Below are 19,348 nucleotides of genomic sequence, written 5' to 3'. Positions count from 1 at the left end.
TTTTTTTTTTTTTCCCCTCTCAAACCTCATCCCCAGGAAGTTTGATTTACTTGGCTGAAGTGGGGTTGGAGGGGCGGTCTGAAAAATTTGTAAGTTTTTAAAAGCTCCCCAAGGTGCAGCAGGGTCAAGAGTCCCGGGTCGCATGGAGAATAATTTCAGATCTCCGCTCCCCTTAGGGTCCATCGGTTTCCTGGGCACAGTGGACCTTGGCCTCTTCTGGCCATAGTGGGCCCTGCCCCGGCCCCAGCTGGGTAGCTGAATGAGGCCCCATCTCCTGCTCTTGGGAAGGGAGGAACAGTCCCACTGGAAAGGTACCTCCGAAGAATGTTCTGCTCGACTCTCTTAGCCCTGTGAAATAGCAGAGGATCTCCACCCACACCCACTTCATCTCAGCCTTTTCCGAGGTCAGATTTCCCCTGGAGCCAAAACAATGTGAGCAATTGAATGCACGCTCACGCAAAAATTTGAAAAAGTGGCTCTCTCATTGTTGCATGGGGCAATTTCATTTCCTGAGAAGCTGGACTTGCTGCCCTCTGTGTTCTCCTCCCCAGCCTGTGCCTGCCGGCCCCTTCCAGGAGCCCAACCGGTTGCATCCTTGAGGGTGGGGTGTGTGCCCGTCGGAGACACCCCTCAGAGGCACCTGCCCCCTCCCTGCCCTTCCTCTGGAAAAGGCAGGGAGGGGCGGATGGGGTTTCTGGGGCCTGGAGGGAAGGAGAGCAAGGGAGCCAACCATAGGGAGGGGGTCAGAGGGAGGTGCAGAGGGATGAGAGATTCCTGGCACAGGGCAACCCCCTCCCTTTCTCCTTTCCTCCACTCCTGACCTCTGGCTATGGCTGCCAGACTCAGAAGAGCGCAGGAGGCTGGGAGTCACGGGTAGAGACGGGCTGGGGGATCGGAATGGAGACAGAAAGGCCAAGAGGGAGTGGGCAGAAGCAGGCCCCTAGTACATGGGGAAAGTTTGCTCAAAGGAAACAGAAGTAAGGGGTTAAAAGCCACCCCAGCATTCCCTGCCAGAGGAATTTTTGATGAAGCTTTTGAAGCAAGGTGCCCAGGGAGAAGCCTTCAATGGTATCTTGGAACAGTTTGACAAGATCACCATTGGGTCATAGAGGCGACAGCAGAGTGGAGCGAGCCAAGAGTGTTGTAGGGTCAGGAAAAGGGTGTGAGGAGAGGACCCTCCCTGCCCCCCCCCCACCCCCAACCAATTAAATGGTTGGCACGTTGGCTCCAGCTGAGATGGGAGATGACGACACCCTTAGCTCAGGCCACAAACACTAATTATACCCTCCTGTGTGGGGCCCTGGCAGTCACAGTTTGGCTGAGGGCCTCAGCAGGATGAAGGGGTCCTTAGAACGCTCCTGGAAAACAGCTTGAGGGATGCCTTACCGTTTCTTTGGGCCTTCTTTGATTTCATTCATTAACATTTTTCAGTTTTCAGTGGGTAAGTCTTTTACTTCCTTAGTTAAGTTTATTCCCAAGTATGTTACTCTTTCTCATGCTACTGTAAAGTGAACTGTTTTCCTCATTTCCTTTTCAGGTAGTTTGTTATCATAGTGTCGAGAAATGCAGTTGATTTTTGTATATTGATTTTGTGCCTGGCAACTTTACTGAGCTCATTTATTAGTTTTAACCTTTTTTAAATTTTTTGGTAGAGTCTTTAGGGTTTTCTTTTTTCTTTCTTTCTTCTTCTTCTTCTTCTTTTTTTTTTTTTTTTAGAATCTTTAGGGTTTTCTATATACAAGATCATGCTATCTGCACATGGAGACAATTTTGCTTCTTCTTTTCAATTTGGATGCTGTCTATTTCTTTTTTCTTGCCTAGTTGCTGTGGCTAGGACTTCTAATACTATGTTAAGCAGAGCGTTAAGAGTGGACACCCTTGTCTTGTTCCTGATCTTGGCGTGGAAGATGTAATATTGTTAAAATGTCCAGACCACCCAAAGTGACCTACATATTCAATACAATCCCTGTCAAAATCACAGTCGCCTTTTTTAAAGTAATAGAACAGACAATTCTATAATTCATATAGAACCACAAAAGATTCACATAGCCAAAACAGTCTTGATACAGTTTGAAAACAAACGTGTCAGGAAGCACTACACATCCAAATTTCAGAATATGTTCCAAAGCTATGGTAATTAAAACATAAGTATAGACCAATGGGACAGAACTGAGAGTCCAGAAATAAATCCATGCATATGTGGTCGACTGACCTTCCGCAAAGTACCAGGAACACACAATGGGGAAAGGATAGTCTCTTCAACAAATGGTGCTGGGAAAACTGGATATCCACATGCCAAAGAATGAAATTGGACTCTTACACCACACACACACAAAAATAACTTCAAATGTATTAAAACTTCAGACCTGAAACTGTAACTTGTCAAAGAAACCATAGGGGAAAAGCTTCATGACATTGGTCTTGGCAGTGATTTCATGGATAGGACATTAGAAGCACAAAAGCAAAAACAGACAACTGGGACTACATCAAATGAAAAAGTTTCTGCGCAGAAACACACGCACGCACACACACACACACACACACACACACACACACACCCCACACACACAACAGTGAAAAGCAACTTACAGAATAGGAGAAAATATTTGCAAACCACATATCTGAATGGGTTAATTTTCAAAATATATAATATATAATACCTGGATTGAAAAAAATGAGCTTGAATGGACATTTTTCCAAAGAAGACATACAAATGGCCAACAGGCATATGAAAAGGTGCTCAATGTCACTAATTAGCAGGGAAATGCAAATCAACACTGCTTCACATCTGTGAGGAGGGCTATTATTACTATTAAAAAAAAAAGACAAGTGTTAGAGAAATAGCTATTCTGAAAGACAGTTAAACAAGAAGCTAAAAATAGAACGACCATATTATCCGCAATCCCACTCTGAGTATTGATCTAAAAGAACTGAAATCAAGATCTCGAAGAGACATTCGCACTCCTGTGCTCACTGCGGTAGCCAAGATGTCGGAACGACCTACATGTCCATTAACAGATGAGCAGATTTAAGAATGTGGTATACCCATACAATGGAATACAGTTGAGCCTTGAACGCAGGGGTTAGTGGCACTAACCCCCTGTGCAATCGAAAATCCACATATAATTTTTGACACCCCCAAACTTAACTAATAGACTACTGTCGACCAGAAGCCTTACAATAACCTAAACAGTCAATTAATGCATATTTTGTATGTTATAGGCATTATACACTGTATTCGTACGATAAAGTAAGCCGGAAGAGAGAAACTATTACTAAGAAAATCCTAAGAAAGAGAAAATACATGTACAGAGCTGTACTGTAAAAACTCTGGATGTAAGTGGACCCCCAGCGTCCAAACCCACGTTGTTCAAGAGTCCACTGTACTATTCCACTTTATAAAAGAAGGAAATTCGGCAGTATGAGACAGCCTGGATGAACCCGGAAGACATTATGCTAAGTGAAACAAGCCAGTCACAGAAGGACAAATACTGCATATTTCTACTTGCACAGGGTATTTAAAATAGTCAAACTTATAGAAGCAAAGAATAGAACGGTGGAAGCCAGAGGCTGGGAGCAGAAGGGAGTGTGAGCAGCTAATCACCACGCACAAAATTTCTGTTATGCCAGACGGATAGATTCTAGAGATCTGCTGCGTGGCATTGTACCTAGAGGTTAACAATAACTGTAATGTATACTTGAGAATCTGTTCAGAGGGTAGGCTACATATTAAGTGTTCTTATGACAATAACATTTCATTAACATTAAAAACATTTAAAAAAGAGGGGCACCTGGCCGGCTCAGTCGGTAGAGCATGTGACTCTTGATCTTGGGGTTTTAAGTGTGAGCCCCACGCTGGGTGTAGAGATTACTTTAAAAAAATGTTAAAAAAACAAATAAAAAAAGAGCTCACGAAGCAAACGTGAGCAGTAAACAGGAGGGCAAGCAGGTTCCTGCACCTTCCAGGCACCAATTATACTTGTCAATCACTTTGAAAACCACCTTGGCACAGCCATTTGCACTTAGACAATGAAAAGTGCTCACTGAACATGATTCTTCTCCATCCCTCAAAGAGAGATCTGATCGGCGCATGTTATTTATGGCAAAAGCGGAATCAATTCCACGATGGCCTATTTGGCTTCCGCTGTGTAGCAGGCGCTGGGCTAGGGACCGAGGAAAGAGAAAGGTGCTTCATGAGGCAGGAGCAGAATGTCAAGAGCAGAGAGAGACTCCAGCAGTCAGGCCTGGATTCCGAAGCAGACTCTGCTGTGGGGCCCGGAGCAAGCTGCCTGACCTCTCTGTTCTCTAGCAACCGGGGATGATAATCTTCAGAGTTAAAAGAGAAAAGAATGCATCATGTGCTTGGGACCAATGCCTTTCACTGTGCTGTTATCATGACTAATACTAAATTGCTAAATAAATTAAATACTAAATTACCCAATACTAAAAGACTAACTAAGGCACCACGGAAAGGCTGGAGCCTCAAGGATGGAGTGCAATGCCTCGTTCTTGGGAGCTGTCCCTGTCCCCAGCTCTGCTGGGGGTGGGGGTGGGGACTTCCCAGAAGACGGGACTTGGGCTGGGCCTGGGAAAAGGTGTTATGGCCACGAAGAGAGAGACTCCAGGGATGGAGTCCAAGGTCTCAAGCTTGAGTAACTGAGAGAACAGTTAATTCAACTAGGTCAGAGTGTGCAAGGAAAGGCCCAGGGACTCCCTCCAGGGCAGGGTGCCTCTCAGAGCCCTCGGTGGCCTCCAGTCTGAAGGGGCTTTGGGGCCAAGCGCACATTCAATCTTAAAGGGGCATGGGGGTCAGTGAGCCCCGGGTCCAGCGAAGGTGGCCTCTGTGAGCTGAGGACCCCAAGGTTGTGGTAGGGCTGTGATGATTTTCTTCCTCTTAGGTTTGGGCTAAATGAGACTTTTCACACCAAGATGGCCCACGGGTCTGTGTTTTATTCAGAAGCTAGAGGAAAGGGGAGGAGGAGAAGCCATGGAGGTGTGCAGAAGCAGGGGATACAATGGATGGCCCAGGACTGTAAGAAAAGGCAACCGGGTGAGTTCTGGGGCTGCTGCCTGGCTGCGAGGGGGCAGGAAGTAAGGGTCTGGGCCCACACCGGGACCTGGACTGTGCAGGAAGGCCCTGGGGAAGAGCTCTGGCCACATCTTATTGGAGGGGCTTGAGGCATGACCTGGATGTGTCTAGTGGGCAGCCGGCAATGTGGGCCTGGGGTGGTTCTGGGAATTGGGAGGACCCAGGGTAGGGGTGGGCCCAGTAGATTTGGGGTCGGCCATCTGCATGGCCTCAGGGGAATACCCTAAGCTCTTCCACGGAGAGAGAGGCAGCAGCAGTGGCTTTGGCTTCTAGAAACTTCTTAGAGCTGGCCCAACCTGCTTTGGGAAGGTCAGTCAGGCCTAGGTATGAGTGTGTGTGTGTGTGACAGATAAGGTAGGGGAGGCAGCAACAGATTCTGCGAATTCAAGTGTCTATCTCCAGGGAGCTGGCAAAGGCACAGGGCCCCCCTTCATGCCCCCATCTTTTCTTAAGGCCCTGTTTTAGGGAAGCTAAGTTCTCTATTTATTGGAAAGAGCCCTAGATTGGTTGGTGAGAAGCTCCAGGCCAGCTCTGGCATTGACTGGTTCTGTGTCCCTCTGGGCAGGGCTCTCAGCCTCTGTGTCCCTTTAAGATTGGGCATGTGCCCAGTCCTAAGTCAGCCTGGAGGACACCCAGCTCTCTGAAAGCCACCGTGCCTCAGAACAAGTCCCTTGGGCATTTCCTTCCACACCCTGACCTACTTGTCCTGGTGCTCTTAGCACCCACTCCACACCGTGTCTTTCTCCCTAAACCCCTTCAGGGCCAGCAGCATGATCCTGCTCTACAGGTCAGGAGCCAAGGCTCAGGGCAGGTGAGCTCTCTCCTGAGATGGAACGGCCGAAAAGTGGCAGAGGCAGGATTTGAGCCCCGGCCTGGTGCTCTTGAACCACCTCACCGTGGGCCCCGAGCAGACAGCTTGGAGCACGGGGCTCCGGTTTCTTCTTTTCACAAAACGGTGAAAGCCACAGATGAACTATTTACTCTTCAAGTTTACCGTGAGCGTGGCAGGCACCTTTGGGTTTGTGACACCGTCCTGAAAGGTTTCATGTACCCAACAAGCGTGCATTAGGGGAAGCTCTTCGGTTTCTGCGCACATCTCCTGGCACCTTCCGGATCTCACACCCGAAAGTTCGCGCTACCTCAGGCGGTGTTAGAAGCGTCCTGGCAGCCAGGGCCGGCGCTCGGCTGTAGCCCTGCCTCCTGCTGCTCGGGGAAGCAGGTGATGGCAACACCAGGAGGTGCCCAGATCACGCAGAGGGAACGTGTCGGGGCAATCCAGGTCACTGCCCTCGAACAGCGCTGCTCCCTGCCTGGAGCTGGGCTGCCAGGGGCACAGGGCAACTCAGGCAGGGGTGGGAGGACCCCAAGAGGCCATCCTGCTTCCAAGAGGGCCGCCTTCCAGCCACCCCCGAGGGATGGCAAATGCAAAGCTATGGCCTCTCGTGGTGCTGCGTTCAAGTTTGCGACGCTTTGAGAACGACACACGGTTGGAAGAGGCCGTTTTCTGATTCTGAGAAAGAACTCTGAAACCAGGCGCGTTCGTTAAGAAGTATGTCTGGCTACGATCCTGACGGGTTTCCAAGGTGCCCGGGAGAGGTCCGCGTGCTCTGCTCTAGCCAGCGTCTGCACCGCCTGGGGCGAGCACCCTGCTCCCTAGAAGTGGATGCTTCCAAGACATTCACAAATACCCCTTCCCTTCTCTTACACTGCTCTATTATCTTCTTCCTTTCAAAAACACAAAAAATGTCCCTTGATGCCACCCCTCCCCTGTAGGTGACAGGTTCCTCTTTCCCTGTTGCCTTTCACAGAAACTTCTCCAAAGACTTGTCCGCACGCACGTCCTCACCTCCACTGACTCCGCAGCGTGGCCTCACGTGGTGTCCGTGCTCGCCCCACTGACACCACGGGCCCCCGACCTCCTTGTTGCTAAACCCCGGCCGCTTCTCTGGCTGGTCGGATTGACCCCCCTCCGCCGCTCCCGAGGCTGCTCCTCCCTAGGACCCAGGGCCGCTGCTGGGAGTGGGAGGGGGCAGCACATGTGACGGGTTGGCACCAGCTCCCAGTGGGATGATTCTCAGCCCTCCTGGAGCCTCCTCTGACCCGCGCCCTCCTGGCTGGCCTTCCCACCTCCTGGCCACTCCTCCATCTACCCCCACTCCGTGGGTCACCCCAGCTGGTCCCCCGCCTGGAGCACCAGGTGCACACTGTCACTTTACACAACGCTCAAGTCCATGTCCCCAGGGATCCCGATGGCTTCCTGATCTCCAGACACTTCTATCTGAGCAACCGCGGGACAGCTCCCTGGTGACTACGAGGTCACCCAAACAGAAGAAAACGACTCTTGGTTTTCATCCCCACTGTGTTTTTCTTCCAGGCCTTCCCATCCCAGAAAATGGCGCCACCAGGCCGATGAACCAGAAGCCCACGTCCCTTCCTCCTTTCCCCAAAATCTCACGTCAGCAGGTCCCGTCGGTTCCAACTCAAAAACATAACTGGAATACAGTCCCCCTCCACACCGTCACGGCTGGGTTCCGAGCCACCACCCTGTCACCAGACAACACCAACGGCCCCGTAAGGCGCTCTCGGCTTCTGTGTTTGTCCCTTCCAATTCTGGCCCCCGGGCATAACCAGGGTGACCTTCTGCAGTGGTAGGGCAGGCCGCCCCTGACCGGTACCTGGTGGGGCAAGGCCACCCCTGACCTCTTGCTTTTCAAAAGCTTCTCGGCAATTCTTGTTTCTTTTTTTTAGGTGAAATTTAGAAGCAAATAATTCAACGGCAAACCAATCCAGACCAAAGATCTACTCATTCAGTTCATACTTCCTGGAGGCCTCCTCCCTGCAGGCAGCGTTCTAGATTGTGAGGTCTGAGTTAACAATACTTCCCTTTGGACGGCTCTTGCCCTTTATACAAACCGAGTAAATTACAGCCTGGCTTTCGTAAACAGAAGCCCGGGGACTTACGTTTCTCTTTACCAAGCGATTGATCGCGCGGTAAGTGGTACCGGCCCCGTAGCTTTCCCCGGGCATCCGGGTTTTGCTTACAGACATTCCAAGGTGACGTTGTCGGCGCCGGTTGCTTACCTCCCTGAGGCAGGTGTAGATGGGGCAGACGAGCACGCGGAAGGGCTCGCCCGTGCTGCTGCGCATGGTGCCGAACACCTCGCACAGGAAGGTGATGAAGCCAAGCCAGCGCTCCACGTCTTGCTGCTGCAGCTCCTCCCGCACCGTGAAGTCCTTCTGCGGAGGCACAAGAGACCGGGTCAGCCTGGCCAAGGTCAACCCGCTCAGCCGTAGCGCCTATGGGCTAAGGGCTAGTCCGAGGCAACTGGTCAACCCCATGCTTTCAGTGGCTGGAGGGTGACTGCTGGGGACTCCAGAGCCACCCCGACCCGCGTCCACAGCGCCTCTTCCTCAGTTTCCAGATCGGGGGCCCGTCAGCCTTGCCTCGCTGACCCCAATGGCGAGGTGGGGGAGTGAGATGAAGGCGAGATGACACCTCTCCCAGAGTCATCGCCTCGCCCATTCCACCCCCTCTGGTTAACCTCCAAAGCATGCCTGCCACCTGAGGGAGGGTAACCAGAATATTGTCCTGCACGTCAGCCATTAGTGACTGAGGCCCGTCAGGGCTCCGGCACTGGGCTAGAGACAGCTACAGCCCCTGCCTGCCTAGGGCAAGTAGCAAGATTAGAGGCACTCATTTATCTTCCTTAAAAACAGTATCGCCCCATTGTGTGCCAGGCTCCGTTTTAAGGACTAGGAAATGACATGTTCACTCATAACTGTGACACAAGAATTAAGGTATTAAAGCCACTGGGGACAGGGGCGTCATTCTAGATGAAAGGTCTTTGGGAGCTCCGAGGCAGAAGTTATCACTTCCAATTGGAAATCAAGGCCACGAAAAAGCTAGGATTCCGACAGGGGTGGGGTGCGTCTGGTGGGGAGAAAAACGATGTAGGGGGGGTAACATGGGTGTTTGGGAAACAGGGAGGTATAACCCAGCCTGGGTCCGGCATGGGTGGCATAGAGAGGACAAAACAGGAGGCAGGCCTGAGAAAGAGGGTGGGGCTAGAGTACGGACAATTGAAACCAGCCAAGGAGCTGCATTCTGTGTGACGGTTGGCAGAGGAGGTTTTGGGGTGTGTGCGTCACGAAAGGCCACGGTCATATCTATGCTCCTTACAAGGTTAATATGGCATGGATATGGAGACCAGACGGAGGCCACCGCAAAAGCGCAGGCTGCATGAAACCTGCACTCCCTGGTATTTGTGAGACGAGCCTCTGTGGTAGGTTAGATTATATTCAGAAATATATCTCCCCTGCCCCTTGTCTTTGGGTTCGGCCATATGACTTGCTTTGGCCAACAGGATAAGCAGAAGTGACAGGGCGCCGGTTCTGATCCCAGGCCTTAAATGGCCTGATGTTTACTCTCCCATGCTTCTCTCATTGTCATGGGAAGGCCATCCGGGGGCCGGTCTGATGGTCCCAAAGGGAAGATGAGAGACCTGCGAAGCAGGGCCCCACACAGTAAGGTGTGCCGTTAGGATTTCTGTGGGTGTCTGTCGAGCCGCAATAGCTGTCTGATACAGGATTGGCACATTGTCAAGATAAGGAGTCACAAAGCGATGGATTGCAGGGCTGATGGAAAAGGAAGACTCAAAGGTGATACCAAGATTCTGGATCTGGGTGACTGTGCCACCAAGAGGAACGGACACGGGACGGCACACGCTGTAGAATGGGCGGCAGGCTGTTCCCACCGCCCAGTACCCGCCCCCTTGCTCATTTCGGCCGCACATTCTCCTGGCTGCCAGAATCTCACAGAAGACGTGGTTCACGTCTGCGCCTTGTGCGTGACGGAAGTGCCATCTAGAAGCCTAAAAGGGCAGATGGGGCCGCAGCCTCCTTGGCTGGCAAATTCGGGCTGGGTGAGAAGATCTCCAAGAGACGTCACTCCGGTTTCTGCTTCTGATGAGCCTGGGTCACGGCTTATAATTTCACAGTTTGATCAGTTTAAAGCGTGTGTGTGTTTCAAACAATAGCAACAGCAGCCATTGCCCGTGCACCAGACACTGAGTCAAGTACCCTGTTCATATTCGATCATCACAATGATCCCATGAGGTAGGTCCTATTATTGCCCCATTTTATAGATGGTGAAACGGAGGTTAGAGAAGTTTGCCCATGGCAGAGCTGGGATTTGAACCCAGATCTGCCCGCTCTGGACAAGCTTTTCTTCCTCTTCCTTTTAATTTTTATTTTAAAAGTTTTCAGTGTTTATTTTTGAGAGAGAGAGAGAGAGAGAGAGAGAGGGAGAGACAGAGGGGGAGGGGCAGAGAGAGAGGGAGATAAAGTCTGAAGCAGGCTCCAGGCTCCGAGCTGTCGGCACAGAGCCCCACGCGGGGCTCGAACGCACGAACGATGAGATCATGACCTGAGCTGAAGTCGGACGCTTAATTGACTGAGCTACCCACATGTCCGTAAATGTTTGTATATTTTTGAGAGAGAGAGAGGGACAGAGAGTGCAAGTGGGAAAGGGCAGAGAGAGAGAGGGAGAGAGAGAGACGGGGACAGAGGATCCGAAGTGGGCCCTGCACTGAGAGCAGGGAGCCCAGAGGGGCGGCCTGGTGGTGTTTTAGGTACCTGTGAATGAATACATGAATTTGCCCACCACCCTAGGCCTATAAAGGGCCCTGGACTGCTGTCCTAGAAGTCATGAATCTTTAGGTCATTTCATTCTCATTAGCCTGTGTTTGTCCCACTATATCCTTGTGTGGTCAGAGCAGAGGCAGACATTAGTGTTTCAATGTTCGAATGGGAGAGACTAAGGCTCAAAGAGGTTAAAAGACTGGATCGAGGTCACTTAGCATTGGAATCTGAGTAAGAACCTCCGCCCTACCATTGCTCTCGAAATCCTGGCCTGAAGGCTCTCAGCCTTGGTTGCACGCTGGAGTCACCTGGAAGCTACAGATGTTTGGGCTCCGCTGCAGAGAGGTTTGTGTCGTTGGCCATGGTGGGGCCAGGACCCTGGTAATCCGTGAAAGCCTCCAGGTGATTCCGTTGTGCAACCGTGGCTGAGAACCACAACTCCCGGCCTTTATAAAGTGCCGACCTGGGAGTCAAGTCGGGGCCCTCTCTCAGTGCCTGAGTTATCCTTTCCCCATCTCCCAGAAAAATGCCTGTGCAGGCGGACATAGAAGAAGAAATCCCCACGACAACACTGAGAAGGAAGATAACAGTTCACCAACAGACTCCTCGCCAGACTCGGGAGGTTGACGCCACTAACTAAAGTGCTGTCATGAAGAAGCTCTTGTTGCCCAGAGCAGCTTAGCCTCCTCCCAGAAGACCAAAGTCAAGGGGTAGATGGGCAGGCAGCTTGGCCTTCAGCCCTTCCCCGTCGGCCCCTGGCTGGTAGGCAGTCTGTGGCTGCTTTCGCACCCCGTCCCGCGCACCAGGGCAGCTCCTACCAGCACTGCTCTTGCCCTGGTCACTAGGGATTCAGGGGCCGAAGGCACCCTGTGTCCTCAGAGGCGCGATACTATCAGGCAAAGCGCGCTCAGTCAGGAAAAGGCTTGGGGGCTGTGCATACCAGAAGCCAGAGTTTAAAAAACCGATCACATCTGATCAAAGAACTACAGCTTGACTCAGTTTCCTCCTGGTAATCAGTGGCCCCAAGAGAGGACTCTGTTTGGGGCTGGCAAAACGCACTAGGAATCTGAACACCTGCTAAATACTGGAAATCACACTTGGGGTGTGCACATGAAACCACCCACAGAGAGGAAGACTCGACCGCTGCCACAGCAGACATCGAGAATCCCAAGGATGATCCATACGGCTAACCCCAGAACCAAACTGAGCCTCTGTCATTCAAGGGTAAGGGAAGAGAAAAGCAATCTGCCCTCTATGGGAAAAGCCTGCACCGCAGAACAGGGGCTCGCCACCCTGAAGGCCTAATGGTAATGCATGGCTTTGAAAATGAAAACAAGGTGCCAAGAATAAATAAAGTTAAAAATTCAAGTCCAAAACATGGTGGGCTTTTAGGTCCCGAAGGGCAATAGCATGGGTTCTGTGACAGGTGGAGGGGCGTTCACAAGTAGGGACCACGACTCGCTAAAAGCCCCAAGCAGAGAGGAAGTGTTAAGATGGGAGCCGGCGTTCGGGGGGGGAACCGAATGGGAATGAGGAACACAGTGGCAACCTGGGGACGTGAGCCGAAGGCAACAAAGGACGGGATGGGTTCTGCAGAAAAAGTCGTACATAAGACAAACTTGGAAAATAACTAGAAAGCTGAAGATGGATGAAAAGGAAATGAAAAAGGAGAAGACTGAGTGGACGGATGTCTGACCTATGAATTACAGAGGTTTTCAAAAAGGATCCCAGAATAGATGGGATGCAGAGAGCAGAGCGAAACACTTTGAGTTGAAAACCAGAAGTCAAAGAATACACTCTTCGGGTGGAAGGGGCGCCATGGCGTTCCGGAGCCCCACCATTGATACTTAGCAGGAGAATTTTCTTTTTTAATTTCAAGAAAAAGAAAAATTCTAAAAACAGCTTTGATCAGGGCGCGATGGGGGGAGGGGGCAGGGAACAGCCCTAGGTTTCTTACAAAGGAACAAAAATGTGGTTGGCCTTACACTTCTGTATTTGATGTTAAAACTCAGAGACACCGAGGCAACATCTTCGTTTGTTTGAGGGGGAAAAGAACACACAGAGCGCCGAGCAAAAGCAGGAGAAACGCATCTTACCTAAGTGAATGTTCTTCAAAGTCCTACCTACATGCTTAATAAGGAAGGAAATTCTGACATGTGCTACAACACAGGTGAACCTGGAGGACATTATGCTAACTGAAATATGCAAGCCACAAAATGACAAATACCGTATGATTCCTCCTCCACAGGTAACTGGAGAAGTCGAAATCACAGAAACAGAAAACAGAATGGTGGTTGCTGGTGGCTGGGGAGAGAGGGGACCGGAGAATTGCTTGATGGGTTAGAGTTTCAGTTCCGTAAGATGAAAAAGTTGTGGAGACTGGTTGCACAACAATGTGACCATAGCTAACGTGATGGAATTGCACACATAGAACCGGTCGAGATGGTAAATTTTACTTATGTGGTGTTTTCTGTTGCCGCAGTGAAAAATAATTTAAAAATGCAAAAGCTTTCTTAAGAGCATGCCCGGCCAACAAAATTTAGACTCAGCTTGAGGAAATCAGAGTATAGCAGGCAGGACCAGAAGTGAAAACTGAAACGAGGGAGACAGACTGATGAAGTTAAAATAAGTAATTATAACTTTGGTTGTAAGATAGAATCAAAAGCCGGAAACAGTCCTTGAAAGAGAAGCTATTTAATCTTTAAATGAAATCTGAATAAGAATCTTATAGTAGTAGTGATTTAATAATCTAAGATTAAATTACTGAAGACTGATAAATACTGGTAGAAAGGAACAGAAGACTGTAAGGCATACACATTTCATAATTTAGACCAGAAGGATTCACAAGTTATTGTGTTTTCCTTAAGTACGGTAAACATAGAAATAGAAGTTAAACTATGACTTTGCAAATATTAAAAGTAAACACTAGTAACCATTGGCCACACTGAAAACAGGATATATAAAATAAACGGATGGGTAAAAATAATGGTGGGAAAATAAAAATAAAATGAAAACACTAGTAAAATCAAAGTAGTTTTCAAGATAACAATAGTTAAGTAAAATAAAAAAGGTTATATATATATATGTATAATTACATTCATAATAGATAACAAGAAAGATTATATACTACATAGCATCGACTCAACTATATAAAACAAAATCTCTTGAAACATAAGAAAAAAAAGAAGAACAGTATTTGGAAACGAAACCACTAGTATTCCACGGCTAATGGACAAAATTCAATCACTTAGATGGTTTCAATAATGTAATTAATAAGACTAAAGGGAAACTAGCCTCATGTAAGTTGTGATTCACTACAAATTTCCAAGCACAGAAATTCTATTTGGGCCAAGAATTAAGAGCGATAAAAGAACAGCCAATTACTTGGGTGTTTAAAAATAGTCTCCTAAAGAAAGATGGAATGAAGAGATCATCAAATATATGATAATAGATTAGGAAATAGAGAGTTATAAACACTTGCGGGATGGGGTCAAAGCTATAATGAAAGGTGAGTTCATAGTCTTAACTATTTGGGCTATTAAAAAGAGGAAGCAAATACATCATCCAAACCTATTCTGTCCAGTATGGTAGCCACTCGTGACATAGGACTACTGAGTGCTTGAAATGTGGTCATACAAACTGAGTTGTGCTTAAGTGTAAAATAGAGAGGAATTGTTAAAGACTTAGTATCAAAGAATGTAAATGTCTCATATTTAAAAAATATCAACTACATGTTGAAATTTTGGATATACTGGGTGAAATATGTTATTAAATTTGAAATTACACATGTGGAGGAGGCTCCTGGATGGCTCAGTCGGTTAAGCTGTCTGACTCTTGACTTTGGCTCAGGTCATGACCTCATGGTTTATGGGATCAAACGCCACGTTGGGCTCTGTGCTGAAGCATGGAGCCTGCTTGGGATTCTCTCTCTCTCTCTCTCTCTCTCTCTCTCTGCCCCTCCTCTCCAACCTCTCTCTGTCTCTCTCAAAGTAAATAAGCTTTTATTAACAAGGCTCTAGTAACTAAGGAAATATATGAAAGGACATAATAGAGATAAAGCCCCAAACTAATTAATTAGAAAACAGAGAAAGGAAATTATGTAAAATCAAGATAGAAGAAACAGAAATAAAGCAGAAATACAATCAAAATATTAAAAAAGATATATAGTAGATAAAAATGTAATAAAAGCTATTTACAACACTGTGTTGATGATTTGGGGGAAAATGATAAAACAGGCGATGTTAAAAAAAATAAATATAACCACACTTTACTTAAAAAAAATCAATAAAGGGGTGCCTGGGTGGCGCAGTCGGTTAGGCGTCCGACTTCAGCCAGGTCACGATCTCGCAGTCCGTGAGTTCGAACCCCACGTCAGGCTCTGGGCTGCTGGCTCAGAGCCTGGAGCCTGTTTCCGATTCTGTGTCTCCCTCTCTCTCTGCCCCTCCCCCGTTCATGCTCTGTCTCTCTCTGTCCCAAAAAGAAATAAACGTTGAAAAAAAAAATCGATAAAAAAGTCAGAAAAGATAAAAATCATAAAACAAAATGAAAAATTCTGAATTTGGAGGTCTCTAAACTTATGATTTTTATAGGTAAGTTGATTCAAATTTTCAAAAAATTAGATAGCTGCTCTGCTATGTTGACTGATCTAGAACATAAAAAGATAGGTTTTTCCAGTTTCCTATTACCCAAATCTCATGATAGTATATTACAAGCAAGCAAGTCTATGGGCTTATCTCTCCGATGTGAGTTGATGTGAAAGTCCTAAATGAAATGCTAGTAAATAGATCGCTATAACCAAGTAGATTTTATGCCGGAGAGGCAAGGACGATTTAGTATTAGGAAATCTATCAACATAATATATTACATCAATAGGCCTAATTAAAAAATTGCAGCAACGTCCATGACCCTTGGAAGGAGATAAAATGATTTGATGTGGTTACGCGTATGAAAAACCCAGGAGAACCCTCTAATAAAGATTCGAATTAAGAAGACAGTTTAGCCACTAATTAATTAATAAGAGTATTTAGACCCAAAATTAATAAACAAAAATCAACAGCTTTTTAAAATAAGATTAACCAGTGAGATATTTTAGTGCACAAAAGCTCCTTTTTTAAAGCAACAAAAATACTTAACCAACATTATTTAGAAATGTGCAAAATTTCTATGAAGAAAATTGCAAAACCAAACTGAGAGATTCCGGACAGTCTTCCACAAATGAAGAAACACACAATGTTCCTTAATGGGTAGATAGCATTATAAAGATGGTGATTCCCTGTGAAATAATTTACAAGCGTAACTTCGGTTTGTACTCCATATTCCAATGGGAACTCTTTGGAGGGAAAAGGGCTTAAAAAAATAATCCTAAAAGTAATTTGAAAGAGTACAGGAGAAAAGCTAAAATCAGAACAATCAAAATTGCAAAGAGTCATACGGTTTTTCACCTATCCTAAAGCTTTAATTCCAAAGGGTGTGGAACTGACATAAGTAAGAATGGATAGTTAGATCACATAGCCTAGAAACAGATTTGGTATCCATAAGGATTTATCACATGGTCCCTAGAGGACCACAAATCAGTGGCAAAGGGAGCATTAGTCACTCAGGCAACAGTACAGGTACAGCTGTACTGTTGGGAGTTGGGGGGGGGGGATAATACTTTAGAGTCTCCCTTCACACTGGGCCCTAAAATGAATACCAGATGGAATAAAGAGGTAAACCTTCGAGAAAAAAAAAAAAAAAAAGAAAGAGAGAGACAAACCGCATGAATTTGAAGAAAATTAGATCGAGAATAAAATTTCTGGATGGAGAAGGGCTTTCCACATTAACACAACAAAGGAATGCATCAAAATATTACAAACACACTTAGAAGGCAATTAATAGTCTGGGAAAAAAGTCTGTAATAAATGTGACACAGGGCAACAGTCAGTCTATAAACACCTTGATCAAATTTGTAATACAAGTACTAAATCCCTCATGGACGAATGGGAAAAGGCCATTAAAGGATAATTCACATATGAAAACATAAATTGCTGATAAATAAATAGAAACAAATTAATTAAGTCTCAGTAGTAATCAAATTAATGAAAATACCATTTTTTTCTACCTTCTATATTAATAAATTAAAAACCGGTAATTGTCAGTGCTGGTGAGGATGCGGTGAGATAGACATTCATATGCGTGCTGTGTAAATTGGTTACACGTTCCTAAAAAGATCTTAAAATAAGCCTTCAAAGTGTTCTTATTGTTTGATTTAGTGATTGCACTTGGGGATAATTATCATAAGGCAGTATTAATAGTAACAGGAAAAATAAGCTTAACAAGCACAAAAATTCAACAACCTAAGTATCCAACAATAGGAGAATGATTAAGTAAGCGATAATCCTTGCACCCATTAAAAATTATGTTTATGAGAAGTTTATAACACCACGGGAAAATGGCTATATCACGTTAAGTGAAAAAACCGAAAGCATAATTGCATGTAATTGCATGTAATCGCATCCACAAAATTTTTAAAAACATTTTTATTTATTTTGAGAGAGGGAGAAAGAGAGAGAGTGTGAGTAGGGGGAGGGGCAGAGAGAGAGAGAGGAAGAGAGAGCCGGCTCAGTGCCGTCAGCGTGGAGCCCGATGCTGGGCTCGAACCCACGAACCGTGAAGATCATGACCTGAGCCGAAATCAAGCGTCAGATGCTCAACTGACTGAGCCACCCAGGCGCCCCCGTGAAATTTTCTTTGAAAGGAAAAAGATGAGAAATATCCAAGGTATATCAGTCGTTGTTTCTCAATAGTGGATTTAAGGATGACCTTTGTTTTTTACTTTTTATTACTTCCTGAATGTTTCTATTTTTCTGTGAACATTTTGTTTTATAATCAGAAAAGCAGCTCCTTAGGAAGAAATTGGCAGGTTGTGACCCTTTCCCTTGATTTTTTTTGACGAGGACAGCGGAACTCCTGGAGCGTTCTACAAGCTAGCGTTGACTCTCACTGGAAGGGTGGGGAAATGCGTTGTGAACATGCCCAGCTCAGAGGCCACCGAAACCCAGCTGCGTGTCTTCTCTGGGCACACATGTTGTCGGCTGCCGGCTTTTCCTCTGAAACAAGGAGCTCTTTTCTGCCAACCGAAATCGGCCGTCCCCTGGGTCTCAGCTCTGCCTTCAACATCGGCCTCTTGCATCCAGAACCAGCAAGGGGCCTCAGATTGGTGGCAGCCATTTCAAAGTCTGGTATTTGGCTCCAGGTTCTCATCTGCCTGGCAGGCTCCCTCCCAGCAACCCCTAGTGCCTTTCCCCAAACTTTAAGGCTACCATTTAAGCCCTGTTTCCTGCCTAAAACTATTTATTGACGTACTGCTATTTCCTGCACCGGCCACATCAATAAGCCCTGAAAGCCATTCAGTGTCTCAGGTTTCTCAAGGCATTCTGGGAAATTCTTCCCCGCTCTGGATAACCACATGAACTCTGGCATGATAGAGTCCTGTGGTCAAGCCAAAAACAGCTGCGTACAGGCACAGGGGGGAGACACCCCCGCCCCCAGGCAGCCACGGCACTGGGGAGATGCCGTCCTGAGCGAGGGGAGGGGTAAGGCATAAGGATCACAGTGTATTCGGACACTTCCTGAAGTCCACGGGCGGCCCCACCGCTCCCTGCAAACTCACCATCATTCCCTTCTCCTTCTTTGAAAACAAACGACCCGGGGAAATGTGCCCATGCACACTCTCCACCCCCAGTGACTCCGGTTTGTTTCTGGGCAGAGAGGTGGCTGGGGCTGCCATCTCCCCAGCGGGGAGGAGAAAGTGCACTCTTATTTACTTCTGGCAGGAAGTTTCTTTTTCCTGGAGAGGCTGGGATGAGACGTGGGAGGGACAGGCATTGAGGAGCTGGTGACAGCCAGCGGCAGTGAGTGGGTCTCAGCCCTTCTCCTCGGCCACTGGCTGGAGGGCTCAAAGAGAGTATTTGATGGAATTCTTTATATTGGAAAGACGAAAAGTCATTTTCGACTAGGAGGTGCTCTATTTTTATTCGGCGCAGGCTTTCACTTCCTTCAGGCTTCTGCTTCAGTGTCAGCCACTCAGGGAGGCGCCCCTGCTGCCGACTCCCTCTCTAAAGTAGCAGTCCCCCCAGAGGCAGGGGAATTCCCAAGCCCAGAGCTGGTCCGGAGAGGAAACTAGAGCCTAGCTAGATCAATCTCCCGTGGCCTGAGACAGAGAATCCTGGATGTGCCATTTCCTGTCCTTTTCTGGGGTGGGGCCTCGGGGCTCCACGAGACCCCTCTGCAACCTTATGAAAAGGGATTCAGGGAAATTAAGCCACCTCAGGTTGGTTTCAGTGGCTCTGTACCAGAAGAAGTGATGGCTGTAAAAACAGGCCCACCTTCTGTGATTGAACAGTGGATCCCTGGGCTCCGGGCAGGACGGAATGGCGCTGGGGGCCAGGCATCAGGACACATGGCCGGGCCGGGTCGGTAAGGAGAATGGGCTGGGGCTGGGTGGGCATGCCTCCAGCACAGCGCCAGGGTCAGGGGAGGAGAAGGGAGGAAGGGCTATCTGGTAGGCATCTTTGTCTTGGCCAGGCTTCCTCCGGCAGCCCACACACCCTGCCTCTCAGACACCCACTTGGGGCAGCA

General features: G+C 47.7%; 1 protein-coding gene across 8 annotated transcripts in view; it reads right to left on the bottom strand.

Moving 5' to 3' along the window:
• Window positions 1-19,348, bottom strand: part of CTIF (cap binding complex dependent translation initiation factor) — a 298,093-nt gene that overhangs the window by 32,305 nt on the left and 246,440 nt on the right. For all 8 annotated transcript variants that reach the window (XR_007145892.1, XM_047828162.1, XM_047828168.1 and 5 more), the window contains one exon: window positions 8,171-8,326. Coding sequence is in view for 7 of the 8 variants with exons in the window: in XM_047828162.1 (XP_047684118.1) it covers window positions 8,171-8,326 (156 nt within the window). In the remaining variant the exon portion in view is untranslated. The remainder of the gene's footprint in view (window positions 1-8,170; window positions 8,327-19,348) is intronic.

This window comes from Prionailurus viverrinus, chromosome D3, assembly GCF_022837055.1.
Source record: "Prionailurus viverrinus isolate Anna chromosome D3, UM_Priviv_1.0, whole genome shotgun sequence".
Classification (NCBI taxonomy): domain Eukaryota; kingdom Metazoa; phylum Chordata; class Mammalia; order Carnivora; family Felidae; genus Prionailurus; species Prionailurus viverrinus.
This window is presented reverse-complemented; position numbering and strand designations above follow the sequence as displayed.